General features: G+C 32.1%; 2 protein-coding genes across 2 annotated transcripts; one reads left to right on the top strand and one right to left on the bottom strand.

Moving 5' to 3' along the window:
- Positions 1-1,975: 1,975 nt before the first annotated feature.
- LOC105158070 (zinc finger (Ran-binding) family protein) lies at positions 1,976-9,063 on the bottom strand. The gene is made up of 6 exons (XM_011074696.3): positions 8,553-9,063; positions 6,593-6,710; positions 6,143-6,489; positions 3,848-3,964; positions 2,722-2,820; positions 1,976-2,622 (listed from the first exon to the last, which is right to left on the bottom strand). Exons 1-6 carry the CDS (start codon positions 8,933-8,935, stop codon positions 2,511-2,513), a joined length of 1,176 nt encoding a protein of 391 aa, XP_011072998.1. The 5' UTR covers positions 8,936-9,063; the 3' UTR covers positions 1,976-2,510.
- Positions 9,064-12,685: 3,622 nt separating this feature from the next.
- LOC105158069 (protein C2-DOMAIN ABA-RELATED 4) lies at positions 12,686-15,814 on the top strand. The gene is made up of 3 exons (XM_011074695.3): positions 12,686-12,961; positions 14,297-14,392; positions 15,235-15,814. The coding sequence occupies exons 1-3, from the start codon at positions 12,851-12,853 to the stop codon at positions 15,523-15,525; spliced, it is 498 nt and encodes a 165-aa protein (XP_011072997.1). The 5' UTR covers positions 12,686-12,850; the 3' UTR covers positions 15,526-15,814.
- Positions 15,815-23,243: the final 7,429 nt, after the last annotated feature.

The raw sequence follows: 23,243 nt of genomic DNA, 5'->3' as shown, positions 1-23,243 counted from the left end.
CGGCAGAAGGTGCAGTCGTGGCGGACGACGACCGAGATCTTCAAAACGATGGATCTTTGCACCTAGTTGATGAAAATGGATGAGACTAGTCCCATTAGAACAACAATGAGGAGACGAATCCAATGGTACCAATTCGCGATCGTGGGTCGTCCGGTCGCCGGCGAATCGACGGGAATTGTCCGCGGCAGTCAATTTCAAAACCCAGTCGCTGTCGTGGTCGGATCTCAAAATTGGTTGAGGGGTTTTGTTCTCCTTGCTATGGGGAATCGAATGGTATATGTGGTGGCCAGAAATCCCAAGTAACGGCGGCGGAATTGAAGAGAGAAGGTGGCAGCGACTGGTGGGTGATTTCGCGACTTTGATTTCCCGTCTATTTGTGCTTCTTTTCCCTTTAAATCCATATCAGCAGCTGACGTGGATTAAAAATCCACATCAGTCAGCTTTTTTTTTTTAATTTCCATTTGGGCACCACGTCTGCGCCACATCAACTTCTCCATCCAATAAACTTACGGAACTAAAATGAGAATAGCCTATAGTTAGAGGACGAAAATTACCTTTAACCCTTCTAGTTAATCCAGAGGTAGGACTCCTAACTTTGGCAAAAATTTCAACTAAAAAAAAATCAAAATTATCTACCATGGTGTTAAATACAATAATATATATATATATATATATAAAACATTATCCTCAGCATAAACAAGACATTGCTATGATATTAAAATTTATTTAATATTATCGTTTTTCAATTAGACTTCTCATGACACTTGTTATTTCAATGTCGGTGATTTAAGCGAAACCTGAAGAAAAAAATATTTGGTAAACTAATGTTCAAAATATAGAATTGCACAAATAAAGAAGAACCAAATGAAAATGTCGATGCTGCCTGCAGGTTGAAACGATACTATAACATTTTCAAATATATGCGGCAGAATCAGTTGCCGTCTTCTTCAGCCCAAATGAAGAATTATAAAGGAAAAATTGCATAAAATTCCCAGTGTTTTTATTTTTCTGCAAAACCCCCTCTTATAATAATTAAGTGACCTAAAAGACCCCTTGCTTTTAGAATATTGCTCACTTGCTCTTTCCATTAACTATCACTTACACTATTAATATATATATATATATATATTTAATTGACTATTTGCCCTCATTTGTTATATATTATCATTATTTTGAATATTTATTACATGTACAATATATATTATTAAATAAATAATAAATATGTATAAAATACAAAGTTTATTAATATAAATTAATAAGTCATGCATAAATGAAAGAAAAAATTAAACTAAATACTACATTTACATAAATATTATATGTTTAATACATATAAATATATAAATATGTGAAATATAATACAAATAAATCAGTATAATATATAGTTAAATATACAAATATGTATTTTAAGTATATTCAACATATATATATATATAAATATATATCAAATATTATACACACATACACATATTTGGCAAGGACAGCGGCCATCACCCCCTTTCTGGGGCAGGGGCGAAGGCAAAACCTCATCTCGCCTTCACCCCAACACTGTCTTGCCTGGCCCTCTATAAATTCCGCCGACGCCCTCCATTCCAGGGGCGAGGGCGACGCTATTTAATGAGAAAATAGATGAACTCTCAATTTGGGCGAATAACTCCTCACTCTCCGTTATTCATGAAGGAGGGGGTTCTCTGTAAGGTGTTAAACTTAACGGGCCCTTTTTTTTAGACTATTTATCTAACACAGATAAGTGTTTGAGCAAATTTCGTATTTCACAAGGAGCTGATATGCAATTTACTCAATCAAAAAAAAAACAAACAGTGAGATTGTTAAAAGAAGAAAACGTTGAGTAGACAGCAACGAAAACCTGCTTTGTCTGATATAGGGGGCAAAACAGTGAAAGAAGATGTTAATCAATAATAATCCCCAATCTAGGAAACAAGTGCCTGTAACAATCAACCACAACAAATCAAAGTGATTTTGTACTAGTTAAAAGTGTTTTATATTAGTCTCATCCCAACCAATCACCAAAATTATCATCAACTAATATAATTCAACATTATCCCAAAATGACTAGTAAACATGGCCTTAGAATAGCAGTGATACGAGACTGTGGTCAAGATGAACCCCGAGTACCACTTTAGCACTGCAGAATTCTGAACCTATGGCTGTACAAATCCCAAGTAGTTACTTGCGGCACTGGACCTAGCCAAGAGCGGCTTCAAAATTCCATACTATTACCTACAATTATTTATATCTTTCTCATACGACGAAACGTTTTCCCATAGTAAACTAAATTCCTTCAAGAAAGATACAGTGTAAGAACAAGCAAATTCAAAAGAAATATTACACAGAAAACCTCTACCCGAAAATCAGCTCAAAACCAAGTCAAATCACCCAATTTATCATCCTTCCACTTCACGCCAATCGATCTTCAAATATTTGAGTTCCCACTCCTGTGCAAGCATAATTTCATAGGCAACTTAAAAGGTTTGACTTATAAAGTAAGCAACTTAATAAGGCTTCCTCCAAGTATGTTCGTTAATCTGGAATGTAGACTCTTGAGGGCGATCGAGATTGCATCTTTTGCAGACAGTATTACGACTAAAATTCATAAAATCACAACTGCAAGTAGAAAACAATGTGTAATTGTTACTGAAGTTTAATCAGTCAGAAAATATTAAATTGATTTGCAAAACCAGCCACAAAAGCTATGTAACTTACCTGGGGCACTCCCAATCCCCAGGTTTTAGTTGTCTCTGGGGCCGTGGCCCTTGGCAGCGGAAACACTGCCTGTTGCTTGCAAAATTCATATAGGAACACCTAAAGGCCAAGAAGATGGGAGGTCATCAGAAGAAAGAGCAGATAATTATACAACTAAGATTAGAAGCAATGATCTACAATCAGCATGCACATCTGCATGACATTACACTAAAATAAGCAACAATCACATTAACACAACTGAAAATTATCAAATTACAGAAACCATCCATATACTTTGAATAATTATAACTATGACTGCTAGTACTCAAATTGCCTCCCATTTCAAAATGTTGTGTCTTCATGAAAAAAAGAAAAGCAATTGCCTTAACATTTTCACCCCCACAAAAAACAAAACAAAAACAATTCAATTTTAGAAAATGCGTGCGTCTTCATGCAAATAGGTAAAAGCAATATAACTCGTGGATAGTTCATAGTTTGACAAATAGTTTTGGACAAAAGTAGTAAAGGACCTTTCCATATGAAATGAGTGAATTTGATATTGTTATATAACTCAGGTTTTAAATATTAATTTCACCAGATTTAAATTTCATTCATTTGTTTAGTTATCAAGGACCTATATTTTCTTTAATTATTTTACTAGTTTTTAGTTGAAGTATATTTTCAAATAATAATATACCTTTTCAATATTGAAATATTTCCAAGTTGCAGTGTTTTCATATGAAACAAAGAGAATGATAATTAAGGTTAACCAAATGAGCAATTTTTTCATATATTAAACAATATATCTTAGTTTTTAACATTAAAAGAATTTTTTTTGGTTTTCTTATATTTGGTTACTTACCATCTGCTCTCTTGTTTCCTTATGTAAAATTTTTATTGGAGTATGAATAACAAAATAATTAGTGATTTTATTTTTTTACATAATTGATTAATTGTTGTTTTGCTAATTAATTGATTATAAATTAACTAATAATCTGTAAAGAATTTATTACTTTAGTAATAATGAAATGCAAAGGTCAAGCTATATTATATGTAAAAATTTGAATCTCACGAGTGTTAGTTCCTATTATGAAAGGACGGCTATCCTGTCATTTGAACACCAGCAACTGAAATTTATTCAACTTACTGAGGGCAGTCCCAATCCCCCTTTTTCTTTTCAACTCCATCAACAGGTACGCGATTTGGTCCCTCTGCTTTACATTTTAGGCATCTTATATTTCTGGAGAAGTTCATAAATTTGCACCTGTAGCAAATTGGATATGCATAAAATCATACTTAATTCATAAAACATATCAAAATATTACTAAAGAAGAATTTGTTGAGTAAATTATTGCAAAGACAATGCATTTTAGTATATATATAAATGATAACTCTTCAGAATAGAAGGTTTACCCATTAAGTGATACATCTCTAAGAAGTTGAACAGGTATAATACAGAGGTGAAAAAAAAAATCCACTTATTGTTTGAGAAACTTGTAGAAAAGTCAGCAGTGGGCAATAAGGATTTATTGAAAAATGAAGCTTTGACCAGAAAAAAGTGCAGAAAAGTTTCACATTGTTGTCAACACTCCTAACAAATACAAGAGACTTGGAAGTTGTTGATGAAGAATAAAAAATGTTAGCCATCAACATATTAGAAACAGATGTACGAACTGCAAGAAAGGATTCAAATAACATCGAAATATCATATTTACAACTGCAGGTTAGAAGCCCAACACCATACTATCAAAGGAATTCTGAATTCCTCTTTATTATGTGCAACATAAGTTTCTTCGTCAACATTATATGGATACAATTTATGCACAAAGAGAAGACACACCATTTGCGAAACTGCACATGATACCACAAGAAAACTGACTTAGGAAGACCATTTTATGGAGCACAAATGAATACTGGTCGTGATTAACAACTAAATCAGGTCATAAAAATACATGTAACATCTAGGTCAAGGATTTTGAAGCGTAGCATAGGCTGCTCTTATTACATACAATGCAAAGAACATTATGTATGAACCAATAAAGTTGAAAACAAAAGGTTCAAACCTAAACAATTTATCTGGTGTTCAACTTGTCATCTCTCTGAAGGAGAAATCCTTCTCAACTGCTACATACTGCATGAAGAACCACTTACAGACATCCATTTCTTACATATGTTGGTAACAATCATTTATCATTTAATTTTTCTTTTAGATTGGCAATTTGTCTTTGTACTTCATTTGTTCCAAAAAACCCCAAGTTAGATAAAATCTAATAGATACAATAAGACATCATTTAGTTCCAATTGGTAAGCTTAGCATCTGCAAAGAACAGATAAAGAGACAGTTACGTGTTTTCTTATAGTTAATTTGTGCCGGTGTGTCTTTAAGCATGCACAATCCACCTTCCTCCCATTTGAACTGGGGGTGGTGAGGGTAAGCAGTTAGCAAGCTGCTCAACTTAAAGTGCTGGTTCTCATAAACTCTTCAACACATTGAATGATCCATAACTTCCCCTACTTGTTCTCATATTTCCTTTCTTTCTCTTCTAAAAATTGCTGTTCTCGGGGTAATCCTGATACTAAAGCTTTATCTTTAGAACACAATAGTCACTAGTTCCAGATCAAATCACTTAATAAGGACAAGCCGTCTCATAGACCAGAACATGAAGCCCATAGACAAACCAGTTTAAAACTTATCAAACAGCTCATGTTCATTAATACAGGTTTCTGGCCTCCAGGACAAGGACCTGGTCTAAAGGCCATCGTAGAAATTCCAAACCAGACTTCATGTTCAATTGATTATTTAAACTGCCAGCAGTTAATAAAGACTGCACCACTTACACAATAAATATATGATGTTTTTCTACCGTACCAGAAATGCATTTTACATTTAAGGGGAAGTTCCACAAAATCTTCAGGATACATAAGAAAATTATGGTACCCAGGAAAAAACAATCTCCCCTTTTCATTTCACCAATGAACACATGAGCTCTAGGTGCATCACATCTACAATTATGGTATTGTCTGTTTCTCCCAAAGTTCATGAAGTTGCAGTAAATAAGAAATCTTGGAAATTGCTCAGAAAGTTGTCAGGCAAAAGTAGGAGTCATTGACACAGTTCAACCAACAGATAATTGAAGATACACATATCATCAAACAGAAAGTTAAGCATCAGATATAATGTACATATGTTTGTTAATATAATGATGTTGCATATGTACGTATCACAGTAACAGTCTCAGCCTTTGAAACCCACAATTCTGCTTAATACCCAGGTGAAATGGACAATGTCCGCCACAACTAAAAACCTGCAACTCTAGATGAATGTATCCATGAATAAAAGTAAGACTATGCAGTTTAAACTTTATGTGAAAAAGAAATAATTACTCCAATGCAATTTTAAGAATGGACAAAAGAAAACCACAACATATTGTTTCTTCCTTACTTGGCACACACCCAATCTCCTGGCTTCATGTCCACATTTTTTGAGGTTTCATTGTCCAATAAATCAACAGACTGCTTCCTTCTTTGAGAAGTCACGGCAACAGGCTTTGGAAGATCAGGGTCAGGAGGTGTGTCGCCAAGCTCAATCAACTCTGAGAGCAATTTCCTTGCAGATGATTCAACAAGCACGTGACCTGGAAGCTTATTTTCACCAGAAATAAGAAGGGGATCCAAGGCATAGAGTAATATTATACGAACTACATCTACTGTACGTGCAGCAGCTTCAGAGTCATTTAGCATAATATATGCTCTATCACATGATCCACGGAGATCACACGAACCGCAAACCTGCAGTTAATCAAATCACATGATGTATCATATTATAAAAATGTGTAAGCCATTTCATCACCAATTATAAATAAAGTATACATGACATCAAAGCTAAACTCACGTCTCCTTCGTCAAGTCCTAGATATGCTCTCAACCTTTTCGCTGAGTTCACTGCCTTTCTGAATAGACTAGGACAACCTTTCTCTACAATCGTTTGAATATCTTGTCTGGACAATGACCTACAATACAAATATATAAATCTCGAATCATACAGATCAATATACTTGACAATGATGTAGCACCTCTTCGAAGTCATGTCATCCAACATACTAATCTTGCAGAATTAATCAATCAATTTTTGCATTAACACGTGGACTTCAGGATCGTCTTTTCTGCAAAATTTCCTTGAAATTTGTCGGACGAACATCACACATTGTATTTAGTAGTATCTCCAATTCTCTCCTAAATATAAAGTATAGGGTTAAAATGAACTTGAACCCATGCTAAAGGGTTGGTAACAATCACCTCCCACACACATAAAAGTTTTACCTATCCCCTCAATCTTAAAAATGTTCAGCTGCATGGACAAAGCACCGTTGTCCCTTTGGTAAAAGAACAAACTCACTTCACCCTCTATCTACAGTCTATATAGGTTTTTGCCCTCTCCATTATCAAATATCAACCAATTTGACCTCAAATGTTATTCAACAAATAAGCTAATCAAAAAGATGTGTCATTTTCATTTCACATAAGTTTAAATAAATATATTTACATAGTACTAGCAAGAAACCATATAAAAACTAAACATGATCATTCATACAAAAAACAAACAAAAAAGAATATTTGTAAGTCTAGACAGATACAATTTCCCAATGAATTCTTAAGGAGAAAACATATTGCACAACCAAATATATCAACTAAAAATGTAATTACACATGATGACTAATTTAATAAGGTATATTTTGGCTTTGTATTAGTTTAAACAAACACAAAATTATTAGTAAAGTTTAATGCAAACAAATTAAAATAAATATATCTGTTATATTAAATATATGTATAGGAAACTTCAAATGATGAAGCTCTAGAAAAGAAGTCAAGACCCCAACCAGGAAAATATTCAAGAATTATGAATTCTTAAGGAAAGATCGAAAGATAAGACAATTTTTAACAACCAAAACATCAATGAAGTTATCTAAATTTTACTGAACATGAACATGGAAAGTATAAGCACATAACAGTTTTACACTGCGCCATGCTACTATATCACTTTTGTTCTATTTCCTTCACATGATTTACACTTAAACTTGGTCTTTTCTACGAAACAAAAATTCAAAAAGTTGAAAAGAAATAAAAGAAGTTCAAAATATGCAAAAAGTTACAAAAGTAAAAAGTCTAGAAGTATGTCCAAGCAAAATGAGACCTTTTAAAAAGTTCTTAAGAATTCACATTTCATACATCACCTCATAAGTTTAAAATTACTCAGTACTCATGTTTCAAGTAAATTTGGTGTTCAAATTGGTCATATTTATTTGATTGTGATGGAAAAAGGTTGATATACAAATAATAAAGAGTTTAAAGTGGGTGTATCCTTCTACTGATATTAAGGATATCTCGGTCTATCTAGGCTGCAGTGTTTGAAGGTTTTAATAGAAGAGGGTAACCGATATTAATTCAATAGTACAAGGGGTAAGGTGAATTTAACTGTAGCTTATATAGAAAATCAAATTATCAGCTCATCTCATAAATAATGGCAAAATAGCAGCACCAAGTATTCTCAATTCTTGTACTCTTTGGAATCATAACGTAACCGTTGATGAGCCCCAGTACGAGTATCATAATTTTCTTCAGGAAGATGATCAGTATTTAGCAATTACACTTATCCAAGACAATAGTAAAATTGCAAATGAACCCAACTTAAATCCAAAGAGACTTCCCCTCAAGGCAAAAGAAAAAGCATACAGAAGTACAAAAATTAACTAAACGTTCTCTATACATAAAAACACGCTTCATTTAACAAGTTCACCAAGAAAATTAATAATAAATACTGGTAAACGAGAAGTAAGAAGGTGCAATGTCAGTACTTGAAAATGTCAAAACGGTCACGTCCGAAGCTCAGACACGCGTCCTTAACGAACTTCATGTCTGTGTAAGCAACTACCCCTTCTTCATCACTTCCACCATTTTCCAAAGCCGCCGCATTTTGAGTAATGTATCCTTTGGCCTTCAGCCGGTCAATAAAATTAACCCATTCAGGCCAGGGGTGAACAGAGACTGCAGAAGAATCATCACTAGTGAGAATAGAATCACCGGAATCGAATGTCAGCGCGGAGGAACTGAATTGCTTGAAGGGCCGGGGAGGAAGAAGGCAGAATGTATTGAATTTAAGGGATAGCATCGGAGAAACATTGCGGGAACTGCGTAGAATTGAGGGCCCTAGAAGAGTGAACAACCTTGAAGATGCCATTTTTAGTTCTTATCTCCTCTAGCTCTTCGGACCACGAGAAATCTGTGAGGTTTTAGATTAGGGTTTTAGTTGTGAGTTATGGAGAGTGGAAAATGGAAGTCTTAATCTTGTAACCAAAAAAGATAAATTTACAAATACCTCTGCCAAGTCAAGATTAATTATGAGTAGAAGTGGATATTATCCCTTTACATCAGTGATAATTCTGGGACAAAGTGTATCTTACCCTTATTTTTATTAAAAAGTTTTCAAAATTAAAAAAATTGTTTGAAAATAAATAACAATATTTAAGCATGGATAAAACAAATAATCTATAATGAATATTAACTTATAAATAAAATTATAATTTATTATTTAAAATTGTATTTTGGCCAATTGAACAAAAAAATTAGATAGAAAACTAGTGACCTTGTTGTTAAATAAATATTAAATCATGAGGTATTTATAATGTCTCGAATAATGAAGTGATATTTATAATTATGTCAAACTCATGAGGGGTAATTGTAATTTACCCAAAAAGAAAAGAAAAAGAGAAAAAAGACCGAATAGTAGAAAACGCCTTATGTTTTGAAAATTTAGCTAAAAACCCTCTTTGTTATCTCAAACATAGCTCACTGTTCTCTTACCCGTTAAATACATCTAACGGTGTTTACGTTTTTACAATATGACGATACTGCCTCATACATTCTTTCTCAAACCTAAAGCAAAGGAGACAAACTCCACTAAATAACCGAGCAGGCCTTATTCTAACTCATGCAACTTTCCAATTGTGTATCACAAGCTACAACCACTTTTAGAGTTTTCTCTCCATCGGCATACTCATAGAGGTCAATGTGCAATCACATAACATCGAGTGTTATTCCTTCCCTAACACTCTTTTCTCTCGATTTTCAACAAGTTGTTTTCATTGTTTTGCACTCCACATGATTTTTTTCAGTTTATCTCAATACTTTGTTAAGCCACTTCAATTATATTATTGATATGCTTACATTATTCCAAGTTTTCTGACTATTCTTCCAGTAAATTCATTACTGACTTAAATAGTATAGTGTTAGCCCATATTTTGCAAGTTAGTCCTCCTTTGACCTTAGGATTTTCCTTTAAGATTGTTCAATTATTGTGGTGCTATTGGAATCCAATACTCATTATTGGCGCCCTCTGTGGGAAATCTCAGCTAGAGACGTGAGAAATGGTTATATCAAACAATAGGGGTGACGATAACTGGTCTGAAGGAAACACTTCCTTCCTTGCTGAGCCAGGTTTTGCAGTTCCACCTACAAAATAGACACTGGAGATCTCAACACCCCACTCGGGCTCTTGATTCAACAGCCCTGCCTGCTGCCGCCAACTCGCTCTTCTATGAACAGCTCTGCCAATTCATCTTTGAGACCATCAACTCAACCCTTCAGGGCTCCCTTGCCAGCAGAGCAAGACAATCATCTCAGTAGGAGAAACTCAGCACTCAAGGAGAGTTAGGAGCTGAGGAACCAATTACTTGTGCTACAGTAGGGTGGACCTACCACTAGCAAGGAGAGGGCCAACTAGGAACATCCATAAATCTGACGTTCTCGTAGGAGGAATTGGTGGAACTCCACCAACCCTGCTATTGGAATGTGGTATACTTTTCAGCGCATGCATCATGAAGAGCAGCACCCTGCTCACTTTAGGACGGCTCCACATACCTACTTACAATGGCATCACAGATCCTGTTGAGCACATCCATAAGATTGAGAATGCAACCTTGTTGCACAAGTATACTAATAGTTTTAAATGCAACGGACTTCATACTACGCTAACTGACTCTATCCAACAATGGTTAGACCAGCTCCCAACTGGGTCAATACATTTTTTTTGTAGAGTTTAGCTTTCTTTTTATGTACCAGTTCACTAGTAGCAAGAAATATCGAAAATCAATTATCAACCTTTTTGCGGTAAAACAGGAAGAGAATGAGACTTTGAGGGCATATGTCCAATATTTCAACAACTCCATTCTAGAAGTCTCAACTACCTACTAGGAGGTGCTAATCAACGCTCTCACGTAGGGATTCACAGTCGAACCTCTCTTTCAATGATTGGCTAAGAAGCATGATTGCCACTTCCATGACATACTAGTAAGGGTAGAGAAATACATGAACCTAGAATATGGCCTACTAGTGATAAGAGAAGGGATTATGAAGTAACCACTTCTCACAGGAATATGGCCTAAGTCTAATATGGCATATTTTATAGCTCTCTCATCAATGCTATCAATCGAGAACATGGTAAAAGAAAACTAGGAAGGGAAAAAGATTGCATATAGTTTTTTTATTGAAGGAAGGAAGGATAACATGAAATATTCATTAATGAAGGAAAATACCTTTAAAGATAGAGAAAGAAAAAGTCTGAAAAGAGAAGAAAACTTGAAGATGTAGACAAATCATCATCACTCACCCTCAATTTGGTGACTGCTCTAGCTGCACAGTGGGTCCGATCAAGTCAGCCCAGGTTTAGCATGGATCGGTCCGAAAAAGTTTGGCCTAGGACTAACCTACTACTAGTTATGACCGATCTTGGGATGGTGTTGGGTCTTTAAATGTGTTCTATTAGATCCATTTTTAAACCCAGGCCCAACCCATAGACCCACGCAGTTGAGGCCTGGACCAAGCCTAATTGTGCATATTTTATTTATTCTTTTATGAAATTGAGGTGTTCTTTTGAACCCTTATTAAATTTATGATTGTTTTTTAAATAAATTAAATCAAAAAAAACTTATAACTAGAAAAAAGTTAGACAATATAATGAATTTAATAATAATTTGACTAATAAGTTTATAATAGTAAATTTATGAAATAACAAGTCCAAAAATGACTAATAAACTTTGAAGAAAATAAACAAAGAGTGTTAAATGTACAAAAAAAATTTAGAGTAGAACAATGAAGATAAAATTTTAGAGTTTCAAAAGTATAAAGACATATTTAAAAAGTCAACATAAAAGAATAAAAAAAATTATAAACCTTTCATTATTAAAAGAAAAGAAATTGGCCCAATAAACTTGATCTTAGGCCACTGGACCGAGCTGGTGCAATGAATTAATACTTGGGACTAGCCCGGGAGTGGGGGGGGGGACTTGGGCCAAACGAGTCTGCTCTTTAATTTGGGCCAATCCGATTCTGGTCTAACCAATTCATTGAGCATCTTGAGTGTCTGCAAATACACAAGAAACAAACGTCAATAAAAAATAAATATATAGTATCGATGCAAATGTTATAAAAGTAGTTTTCATAGAGACCACTTTTTTTTCAGTCTCACTATTTATTGATGAAATATCTATCCTTTTTTAAAATTTATTATTATTTAATTATTAAATAATAATAATAGTGAGATATATATTTAAAAGATAACACAGCACGTTATGGTGGCATGTATGGAAGATGGAAAGTTAAATAAGACAAATGATAATAAAAAACTTAATAAAAAAAGAAAAAATCCTCGCGTATCAAAATTGATTAGGTTCATAACTTCGTAGTTTCGTGACTTTGTGTGTGATGTGTGACTTTGATTTTATAAGACATGAGATGCATGCTTGACAGGTTAAAAGATTCCCTTCAATGGGGTCCTACGGAGCAGCATCAATTGTGGGTCCCAAATATAGTGTTAACGGCCTGATACTACAATTTTCTATTTTGTGCAGAGAGAATCAAGAAGAAATTTTGACTTTGGCAAAAGGGTGTCCTGAAGAAAGAGACCCACAAAATAATAAAAGGGATACAAGAAATTAGGAGAGTTGTTCATTCTTGTATATGTAGAGGTGGGACCCCACCTGGGGTGGAATATTATTTTAATCTCAAGGGAGGGGAAGGTAAGTTGTGACTATAAAATTGAAGGAAAAATTTCTTGCCACCCACCTGATAATCAGAAAGTGCTGCTTCTACTTCTGTAATGGATAATCTTTTGGGGCTGCTGAGGATTCGGGTCAAGAGAGGCATCAATCTTGCTGTTCGTGATGTCCGCAGCAGTGATCCATACGTTGTTATCAAGATGGGAAAGCAGGTTCTTGTTTTCCCACATTTCTTCTCTTGTTGAGAGAAAGAGAGACAGGCGCACACACACACACATATGTGGCTCTTGGTGTTATTGCCTGCATGTTTTATGTTTTTGGTTACCTATATCTTGTTTTTGTCGAGGTTTTTTATGTGGGTTCTCGTCATTTTTGCTTTTCCGTTTGGTAATGTTAATTGTTCCGGTGAGTTTTAATTGGGTTCTTGATCATCTTCTTCATGTGTATAATCTATGGCATTTGGCATTCCTGCCTGTTCTTGTGTTTTATGTGATATGCTGTATTCTTGATTTCTTTGAGAAGGTTTGGTCCTTATGCCTTTTGAATGATGATCTTTATAACATTAGGTGGGTCAACGTTTGTGTTTCCTTAGATTTAATTCCTTGTATGTTCGCATTTTGCTTTGCTCTGAAATGTTTTCCTATCCTTCACTAATTATGTCTGTTTTTGTTTTCAAACAATTTCTGTTTCTTGATTATCAGTTATCATTGGGATATCTTCCGCATTTAGTTCTTTTCTGGGTTGTTTTCTTTTTTCTCTTTTACTTTTCTGATGTGTATTGGTGAAGATGGGGGCGGACTGATTTCTGTTTTCTTCAAAATTTGCTTCATGAATGATGCATCTTTAGAGATTTTCCACTGGATTTTATATATTCTGTGTAATTAAAGCATTGAAACGTCATCTTTTCAGTCGAAATGGAATGCTTTAATTGATGTTTTTGTTATACAGTATCAGTTTTGTTGTTAGATAGGCCGGATTTATGATGATGAATATTTGCAGATGATCCCTTAAATCTATTGAAGATATATTTATCTCGAATCTTACAAGTCACTAACGATGCTAAGATTATCAATTGGTTTAATATGGTCAATTGATACCAATCAAATGCCCTTCCAAACCATTTTCGTTCTTGAAAGTAACCATTTCGATGATCAAATTAGGCAGCTATGAGTTCACCTAACAAAGAAAATTGAAATTCTAACGGTATTAGCATTGAAGCTTGAGCTGCAAAAGCATATATTAGTAGCCAACGGAACGTCTTGTTTTTGCTTCCAGTTATCACTTCCCACTTTTCACTATCAGCAACTGGAAATTCTACAGCATAATTCTTCATAGGAACTTCTGTTTTTCATCTAACAAGGACGTCGTAGAGCTCTTTTCTTCTTCTTCTTTTTCTTTTTTTATCCAATGGAGCAATCAGTTTGGGAGAGCATAGCTATTGACTTTTCTCATTTTATTCACTATGTACCTGCTTTGCAAGTTGCAACTTCCGAATTGGCCTTTGCGATTAATCAAATCTTAATCGAGAAAACACTTTCTTGGTGCAGAAGTTGAAGACCCGTGTTATCAGAAAGGATGTTAATCCTGAATGGAATGAAGACTTGACACTTTCTGTTTCAGATCCCGGTCGCCCAATTTCTCTGGTGAGGCTATGTATAGAATTGTCGCTTCTGCATTGTCATTCTTTGGATCCTATGGGTTAAAAACGAGTGAAACGAAATTGTCTCATGTGTTAATGCTTTTCTGGTTCTATCGGCCGCAAATGCCAGATATCTGCTTTCCGAAGCTTGGAAAGTAGTAATCTCTACCTGTGTTCCGTTACGATTTCTTTTTCTGATTCTAAATCAATTCACGTAAAGAAATTCCACCATTTGGAATTTGGAGAAATTCACTCCTGCTATTTTTGTTTTTCTGAGTTTTAGTACTAAATAAATGAGGTTTTTATTTGTTGTACCCAAAAATGTTATAGTGGTTTTCACAGCATTCTGGACAAACAATGCATGTTCGAAAACATTGGGGTCATAAATTCTGTCTCCTTCCATACTTTCTCAGGCTGGCAGTTTGAGCTAGTTGTGAAGGTTTTAATCGAATGAGGAGATGATGAGACGAGTTGAAATTATAAGAATTTATTTCATTTAGACATCAGTCTGATCACGTGGCAATGTGTTTCTTGGCAGTACTCTTCTTTTTTCCAAAATCATTTTAAATATTTTCCATTATGGTAAGATTGAGGGCTCACAGTCAAGAGATTGTATGTTAACGGGTCTCATGAATGTAGGTATATGTCTAATGCATTTGGTCATTCTTTTAATGTGATTGTACCGAATGATGTAATGAACTGTCGATCTTTGAAAGAAGACTATGTTGAGGAAAATAGCAACATGCGGCGTTATCATTTGATCTTTCTAATTCTGCTATATTGTTCTATGATCTCTATGGAGATTAGTAACTGTGGTGTGCTTGCTCCTCGGTGGTATGATTTCAGACTGTGTTCGACCACGACACATTCAGCAAAGATGACAAGATGGGAGAGGCTCAGTTCGACATTGAACCATTTATCGAAGCGGTGAGGATGAAACTTGAGGGACTTCCAGATGGTACAGTAATCACCAAAATACAACCTTCAAGGAACAATTGCCTCTCTGAAGAGAGTACTGTGGTCTGGAAAGATGGACGGGTGGTGCAAGACATGTGTCTCCGATTGAAAAACGTCGAGTGTGGTGAAGTCGAAATTCAACTGCAGTGGATTGAGCTTCCGGGCTCTAAAGGTTTATAGACAACGTGCTGCTGCTTCTTGTTATCTTGGAGTTTAGCTCCGTATTTCCAAGGGATTTCTTTCAGTAGGTAAAATTTACAGGTATTCCTTGGAATCGTGGCGTAAATGTACTAGATTCACTACTTAGATTGTAAGAAGGGCAACTTCAGGCCTCCTATTATCATAATCACAGAGTGACGATCTTGTATTACTATTCTTGAATGGTTCTGTAATTGTTTGGCGTGTATCTATACTATTATAAAGAAAAGAGGTGCGGCAGTTTTGACACTGCCGCACTAAATTTTTGTAATCCCAAAAGCGTCCTGATAACTACTTTCCAAGTCTTAAATTAATTTAACTTACCTTACTCGGGTCTTTTGCGTTCCAAATGCTCTTCCAACCTGCAATCTGAGTCTGAGACTCAGACTGTGTGCTGAAGATGATGCCCGGGGTTGGCATGGCATGGGCATTACATGTGAGATTATACGCGGATCTTATATAAAACACTACACTCTTTGTATAGTGCCATATAATTCCCCACCCCCTATGCCATTCTTCAAACTGCGTATTGATGGCACATCCAAAGCTAATCCAGACAGACTGTACCGGTGGTCTAATCCGTGATCGGAAAGATAAATCTGTCACGGGCTTTGCTAAAACTATTGGTATTATTGATGGCGCATAGGGGACCTGTGGGTATAATCCGTAATTGGAAAGATAATTTCGTCTCAGACTTTGCTAAAACTATTGGCATTAGAATGGTATCAAAATTGGTGCACAACAAGATATTGAAAAAAACATATAAATATTGAAACTGATTCTATGCTCCTAATGTAATATTACGACAGACAGACCTCCACCACTACCCAGCAAGAATCTGGTGAATCTTCATGTCCATGGTTGGAAAACAAACTAGGTTCAAAGAAGCCAAGATGTAATATTATTACACAAGATACTAGCTAGTACTATAAAAGATATTTTTGCTGAAAAGGCAGCCTCTGATCTTAGTCATCAAGTTTTTGACATTTTGCCTGCAACCTTTCTTTCTTTTCTTTTTTATTAGACTGATTTGTATAAGTTGACTGCTCGAATTCTTTCTTCTCTTTGTAGGAAAAAACTATTTCCCTTGTATAATATTCATTTCCATGGATAATAGCGAGAATAGGGGTCGACATTTTTAGTCTCTTACTTCATAGATTATCAAAAATTGAATCCATTTAGAACCATAATTTTTACCAACGTCAATGCCACTTTCGACTAATAGGCGTGTGCAAGAATGCACCTGCTGTTAGTTTTTTAATGGTAAAATTAGTATAGAACTACATGTGTTCAATTTTTACAACATTCTTTATAATTTCGTAAAAAGCAAGGAACTAGAAATGTCGATCCCTTATCATGTGGGACTAAAAATATAATTCTGTGGACTTTATCTTATTATGGGATATTTTTGAAAAATCATAAATTTATCTCAAACTTTAACCATTGAAGTAAATATAAAATTAAATTATCACAAACTATTTACAACCTATCACCCAATGTACCTCATTTAATAATGCAATTTATCTACCACTCATCTATTAAGCCCTACAAAACAAATATGGTCTAAGCAAATACTTAATTACTTAATTACAGGGTAAAATTGAATTTTTGTACTATTATGATATAATAGGGCCCCAAATACAATGTAAAACGGGGCTTTGGGTTTGTTACTATTTTTCGTATTAAATGATTATCGTAGAATTTATTTTTTGAAAATAAGAAATATATTGTAATTATATATATATATATGGTAAAAATATTTTGCTCTCCTAAATTATTCTTAATATAATATTTACTCTCGAAAATTATAAATTATAACATTACCCCCTAAAATTAAATTTTTAGATAATATTGTCCTTATATTATATATATAGAGAGTTCAAAGATTTTTTTTATACAATTTTGTATTTTAAGTTTAATTAGAAAATAGTATCTTTTAATTATAATAAAGTAAATTATAACCAGTGAATTAAATAGTTCGAGTTTTGTTATATTTTACAGATTCAAAGTTATGTAATGAATTAGTACAATAATTACACAAAAACAGTCATAAAAAGTTTTTATTAATTTGGTTATAAAATCAAGTTATTAACTATTTATTCTTTCGGATAGAAATAAGTAATTACATATCGTTTTTCTGAATATATTTTCTTGAAAAAATATTATAACATATATTTATTTATTGAAATATTGAACTTTTGATTAAGCATACATATTTGTCAATTTTTTTAATAAAAAAAAATATATGAGTTGTTGGTTATATCATATTTATTATGTACCATTATGTATATTAATTTATTCTCCATTTTTAATTAAAATTCTTGATTTATTAAAAAAATAATATAATGTGTAAAATACTAAAATATATAAAAAATCATATAATTGTCAAGACATGAGGAGCATTTTTGTCTGACTAAAAATATAAATATTATATTTATTAATTTAGAAAGATAATTATTACATCAAAAATAATTCAGTCGACAAAATATATTTTACCCCATATACAGTAAAACCTCTATAAATTAATAACTTTGGGACCATGAAATTTTATTAATTTAGAGAGATATTAAATTATCGATAAATTAATATTTTATTAATTAAAAGAGAGACTTTTTAAATTCAGCAAATTTAGTACATATGTATTGAAAATAAATAAATTCATATATGTTTCATTGATTATATTCATGCAACAATGAACTATTATATTCATAGACACATGTATCAATTCATTGGAATTACTTAAATATACATGTTTATATTAATTCATTGCACTTAAATAACTATTATAACCAATTAAATATATTCATGCATGATGAATGAAACATATACTACATAAATCTCAATATGATAATAAAATAGTTCATAACACCCAACCATGTCTTCTCATCTAAAAGGCATCGCAAAATCATCCATGAATGATCAAATGCGTAAAGCATTACAGATTTCATATTTTAGTAAATTATCATAATATTTATAATTGTAATATTTATGAATTATTAATTTAGAGTTTTAATGGGACCTAATATTTATAAAGGAATTTTCTGAAAAATTATTATTTTATTATCTTATCGAATTTGATGATTTTTTACAAAGGCCCAAGTCGGGACCGGAGGATTTTATTATTTTAGAGAGTTTATTAATTTATAAAGTATTAATTTATAGAGATTTTACTGTATATATATATATATATGTACACCCAATACATACAAAATGGATTATAACATGGATTTGACCCGAATAAGTAGTGGGTTGTGTATTGTATTCCTTTTCGGTGATTCAAATGAAAGCATGCAATGCTGTCCCTCTGTGGTTTTCATTCTTGTTCCTCACTTTGGTGGACAATTTGTATCATACCTGTCAACCTACTCTTAGCCGCAAATCATCAATTTTTCACATGTTTATGGATATTCAATTTTATATCTATCTTGTCAATGGTAATTTATCCCTTATAATATTATAAATGACTAAATTATTTTTTTATAAAAAATATATTGTAATTTATCTATTGTATTTTTTAAAGTAGAACTATTTATTCACTGTCTTAGAAGGTAAATTATTTTATTTTAAAAAAATACAGAAAAGTAAATTATTGTATTTTAGAAAATACAAGAAGATAAATTATTTTTTTATATATATATAAGGGGTAATTTGCTCATTTATAATATTACAAATATTGCTTATATTTTTCCCATTCGATATCTAAGAGTACGTCGAAAATATATTAGCCTTCACAGTCATGACTTGTTTAAGGGGCTCTATATGTCTTTTTTTTTTTTTTTTCATCTCATAACACATTTTTAGTACCACAATTTAGAGTATGAGGAAATTAATTCTACTTAAAAAAAAATCAATTATTTTAATCCCGTTACATGGAATTCGTAGTATTTTTTATCCCATCATAATATAAATCTTCTAGTCTGAAAAATATTACGTGTAACAATAGGGTTTTTTTTAACAGGACTGATTTCGTCAAACCGCATTAGAGGGTGTTTGTAAAATTTATACTTTTTCATAAGTGCTTAATTTAAAAATAATAATAATAATAATAATAATGAAAGTGAATAAGTGATTAAGATGTAAAAGCTGAGTGGTTGGAAATAATAACTATAAGCAACAAAATAGCTGATGTGGAAGTGTTTGATAAAAAAGTTAGTGTATTACCAATTTATTTTGAAAATTATCTGACTATCTAATAAGTAGGTAGATTTTAGTCATTACTGGGATGAGGTATTTTCATAATATATAAAGAGTAGATAGGACGAAAAAGTCATACAAAAATTCGCTTTTTCACCAGCTTAAAACTTTTAGGTTTTTAAATTTCTTATTAAAAGGTTCATTTTAACTATTTCGATGATCACGGAAACTTTTAATAGTGATGTCTTCGTCTTAGTGGTTAAAATTGGAATTTCATGAATAAGTTCGAGTTCCACCAAATGTGTGAATATTTGTATTATCTCACTTAATGTAAATTTATTATAATGCATATTTGTCTCACTTAATACGAATTTATTGTAATTTACTTTTTAATTTATTAATTGAATCGATGTATTGTTGTTTGTTTAGAAAATCATAAAAACCTTTTACAACGCGAGTTAAATTGCACTCGTCGAGTTGAACAGTGAATTTGGCTTTTGAGGCTTTCTATATAGGTAAATTTGACGCTTTCAACTCAAGATGCACATCGAGTGGGGCCACGTTAGGTCAGTTCAATTTAGAATCGGATTGGCCCAATAAAAAAAGAGAATTTGTTTGGTCCAAATCCAATTGAAATTGGGCGAGTCTTGGACGAATTTTATATGTTAATACTTGGGACAAGCTCAACCTAGTGGCCTAGGGCCGCCTGGTCCTAGGCTAGTCCAGCAGGGCCAATTGTTTTTTTTTTTTATAATGGATTATTTTAATTTTTATTTTATTCTTCTAAGTAGACTATTCTAATATATTTTTTATTCTTTTGAAACTAAAAAAGCTTTTATCTTTATTTTCCTACTTCGAAATTTTTAGTACATTAATTTATTAATGCTCTTTACTGATTTTTTTTTCCAATGATTATTTTAAGTGTCTTTTGGCTTTATATTATTGTAAACTTATTAGTCAAATTATTATTCAATTTCATTAAGTAGTCTTAACTATTTCTTGTTCTAGTTATAAATCTTTTATTAGAAATTTTTATTTGATTTAATTTATTATTTTATAAGAAAAATCATAAATTTAAATAATTTTAATAAAGTACTTCAATTTTAAAATAATATAATATAAATATATATATTATGTTCAATTTAGAATCTCTTGAGCTAATCTTAATATTGTTCAATTATATTGATACCCTCATAAATTAGATTTAAGTACATATATACCCTATATTTTTTATAAAATTATAAATACACCCATCAAAATTATAGTTGTATCTATAAGTATATTCCTGATTAGTAGCAAAAGTTCAAACAAACACGTCTTACGGGGTGTAGTTATAATTTTACAAAGGTCGAATGTGTTTGTTATTAGACCTCATCTCAAGGGATGTCAATCTAATTTACTCAACAACAAATTATGTAATTTGATCGATCCATTTGAAAAAAAATATAAATTACATCGAAACCCCATCATGTTAGATTTATTACACAAACACCCAATATTCCTTATCATTTCTAAAATCATAAGTATATATCCATCAATATTTAATAAAATATAGTTTAAAATTAGAATCGAAAAATTTAAAAATCCTTTGAAATTAGAATATCAAAATAAATTCAAAAAAAAAAAAACATGATCACAAAAAATGATGACAATTAAGAAAGCATGAGATGCATTTCTACCCATGCCTCATTATATTCCACCAATAATGAGTCCTAATTAAACAACATCATGTTTGGTGTTTCATCAATTTTACTTTACTACTTCGAAATCCCCTTTTAAATTTCTTTCTTCTTATAATAAAATAATTTTGACGTTTTCTAAAATTAGCTCTAATTATAAAAATAAACACTTCATGTCGTTTTGAAATTAAATTTAGGATAAATTACAACGACTTCTCCCGAAGTTTGGTATAATTACGAATCTCACTCATTGTTTGAAAAATGACCCCCTGATTTTAACAGTCGTCTAACAATTAGCCCGTTCTGTTAGTTTTCGTTAGGTTTTCATCCATTTTTTATAGTAAACTGACCAAAATGCCCTTATGGACTAAGTATTATAGTTTTACGTGATTTTTAAAATTTTATGAGTTTTTGTATTGACTAAGTGGATAATTTTTTTTTATAGTTTTTTGAAAAAAATTTATGCACTCCGCTCGATTTCTTTTACCAACTTTTAATTTTGTTTAAAAAAAAAATATACAAACAACTTCATACATCCATCCAAATGAATATATAATTTCATCAAATATCAGGGAGGTATTTGTAATTTTTCAAACAATTAGAGGGTATTCGTAATTATATAAAATGTCATGGGAGATTGTTGTAATTTACTCTTATATTTACTATATATCTCACATTACATATATCTTACAAATATTTGCCCTGTGTCTTAGTTGAGAAAGGTTTTTATTTATTTATTTATTTTTTTCTGATAGATCGAATGAGAAAGTACGGGTGATAGACTTGCTAGAGAGGACAACGTCTGCACCTCTCCACCCTCTTAAACTAAATATACACTACCCTTTAACAGTCGATCGCTTAACGATCACAACGATGTGCTTTACATATAGTCAATTTATCTAAATTTCAAAAATAAAATAAAAAATACAATAAAAATTTAAGATATAAGACCAAAAACGACTATTTATAAAAGTATAGAACTATTTTTACAAAACACTCTTAAAATATATGTCACAAAATGGTAATTAACTCCAAAACTAGCATGCTAGAAGTCGGCTCCATTCACCGACAATGTGAAAGGGGTAATTGCTTGTTTATGAAGTATAGGGTGGCAAGTGTTACTTAGATTATGTTATCGAAAATTTTAGTCGAGTTTAGTTTAATTTAAATTAATTATATGGTAATTATAATATATTTATCGTATAATTTTTTTTAGATATATTTAGCGTATTATTGATGTACAATTTAGTGAAAGTGGTTAATAGCATGAGATGTGTATTATACTTGTTCTGCAATTGGTTTGGTTCGGTCAAACTCGATTTGGGTAAAATTTTTTCATTAAACCACATGACGGTAAACCATACAAATATTTTTAGGGTAAATTACAATAGGCTCTTTTGAGATTTGCCATAATTAAAATATCTACTCATTGTTTGAAAAATTAAAAATACCCTATTGAAATTACAATACCATAACAAATACTCCTTGTTACAACTTATTGTAGGAGTATACTTATTAGGATATTTTTTTATTTCAAGAGAGTATTTATAATTTTTCAAACAACGAGAATGTATTTGTAATTAAAGCAAACCTTAGGAGGGCCCCTTGTAATTTACTTATACTTTAAAGAAAATAAGAATCAATAAAACAACGATAATTACACTCATCTTCTATGATGTTTGGTGTAATTACACGTAAACCCCCTATAATTTGAAAAATTACATCTAGCATCCTTGAGGTTTGTTGATATTAACGAAAAACTAAAAAAAAATAATTAATAATTTATTGTATATCAAATAAATCTTTTTATGATCAAATTACCCTTATGCATTTTTATGCGTTAATGCATTCAATGTTATAAGAGTAGTTTAGTCGAAAAAATTGTTT

This window comes from Sesamum indicum, linkage group LG3 (genome assembly GCF_026168435.1).
Source record: "Sesamum indicum cultivar Baizhima isolate 11 linkage group LG3, ASM2616843v1, whole genome shotgun sequence".
Classification (NCBI taxonomy): Eukaryota; Viridiplantae; Streptophyta; class Magnoliopsida; order Lamiales; family Pedaliaceae; genus Sesamum; species Sesamum indicum.
The sequence above is the reverse complement of the archived record's forward strand: the minus strand, read 5'-3'. Positions and strand labels throughout refer to the sequence as shown.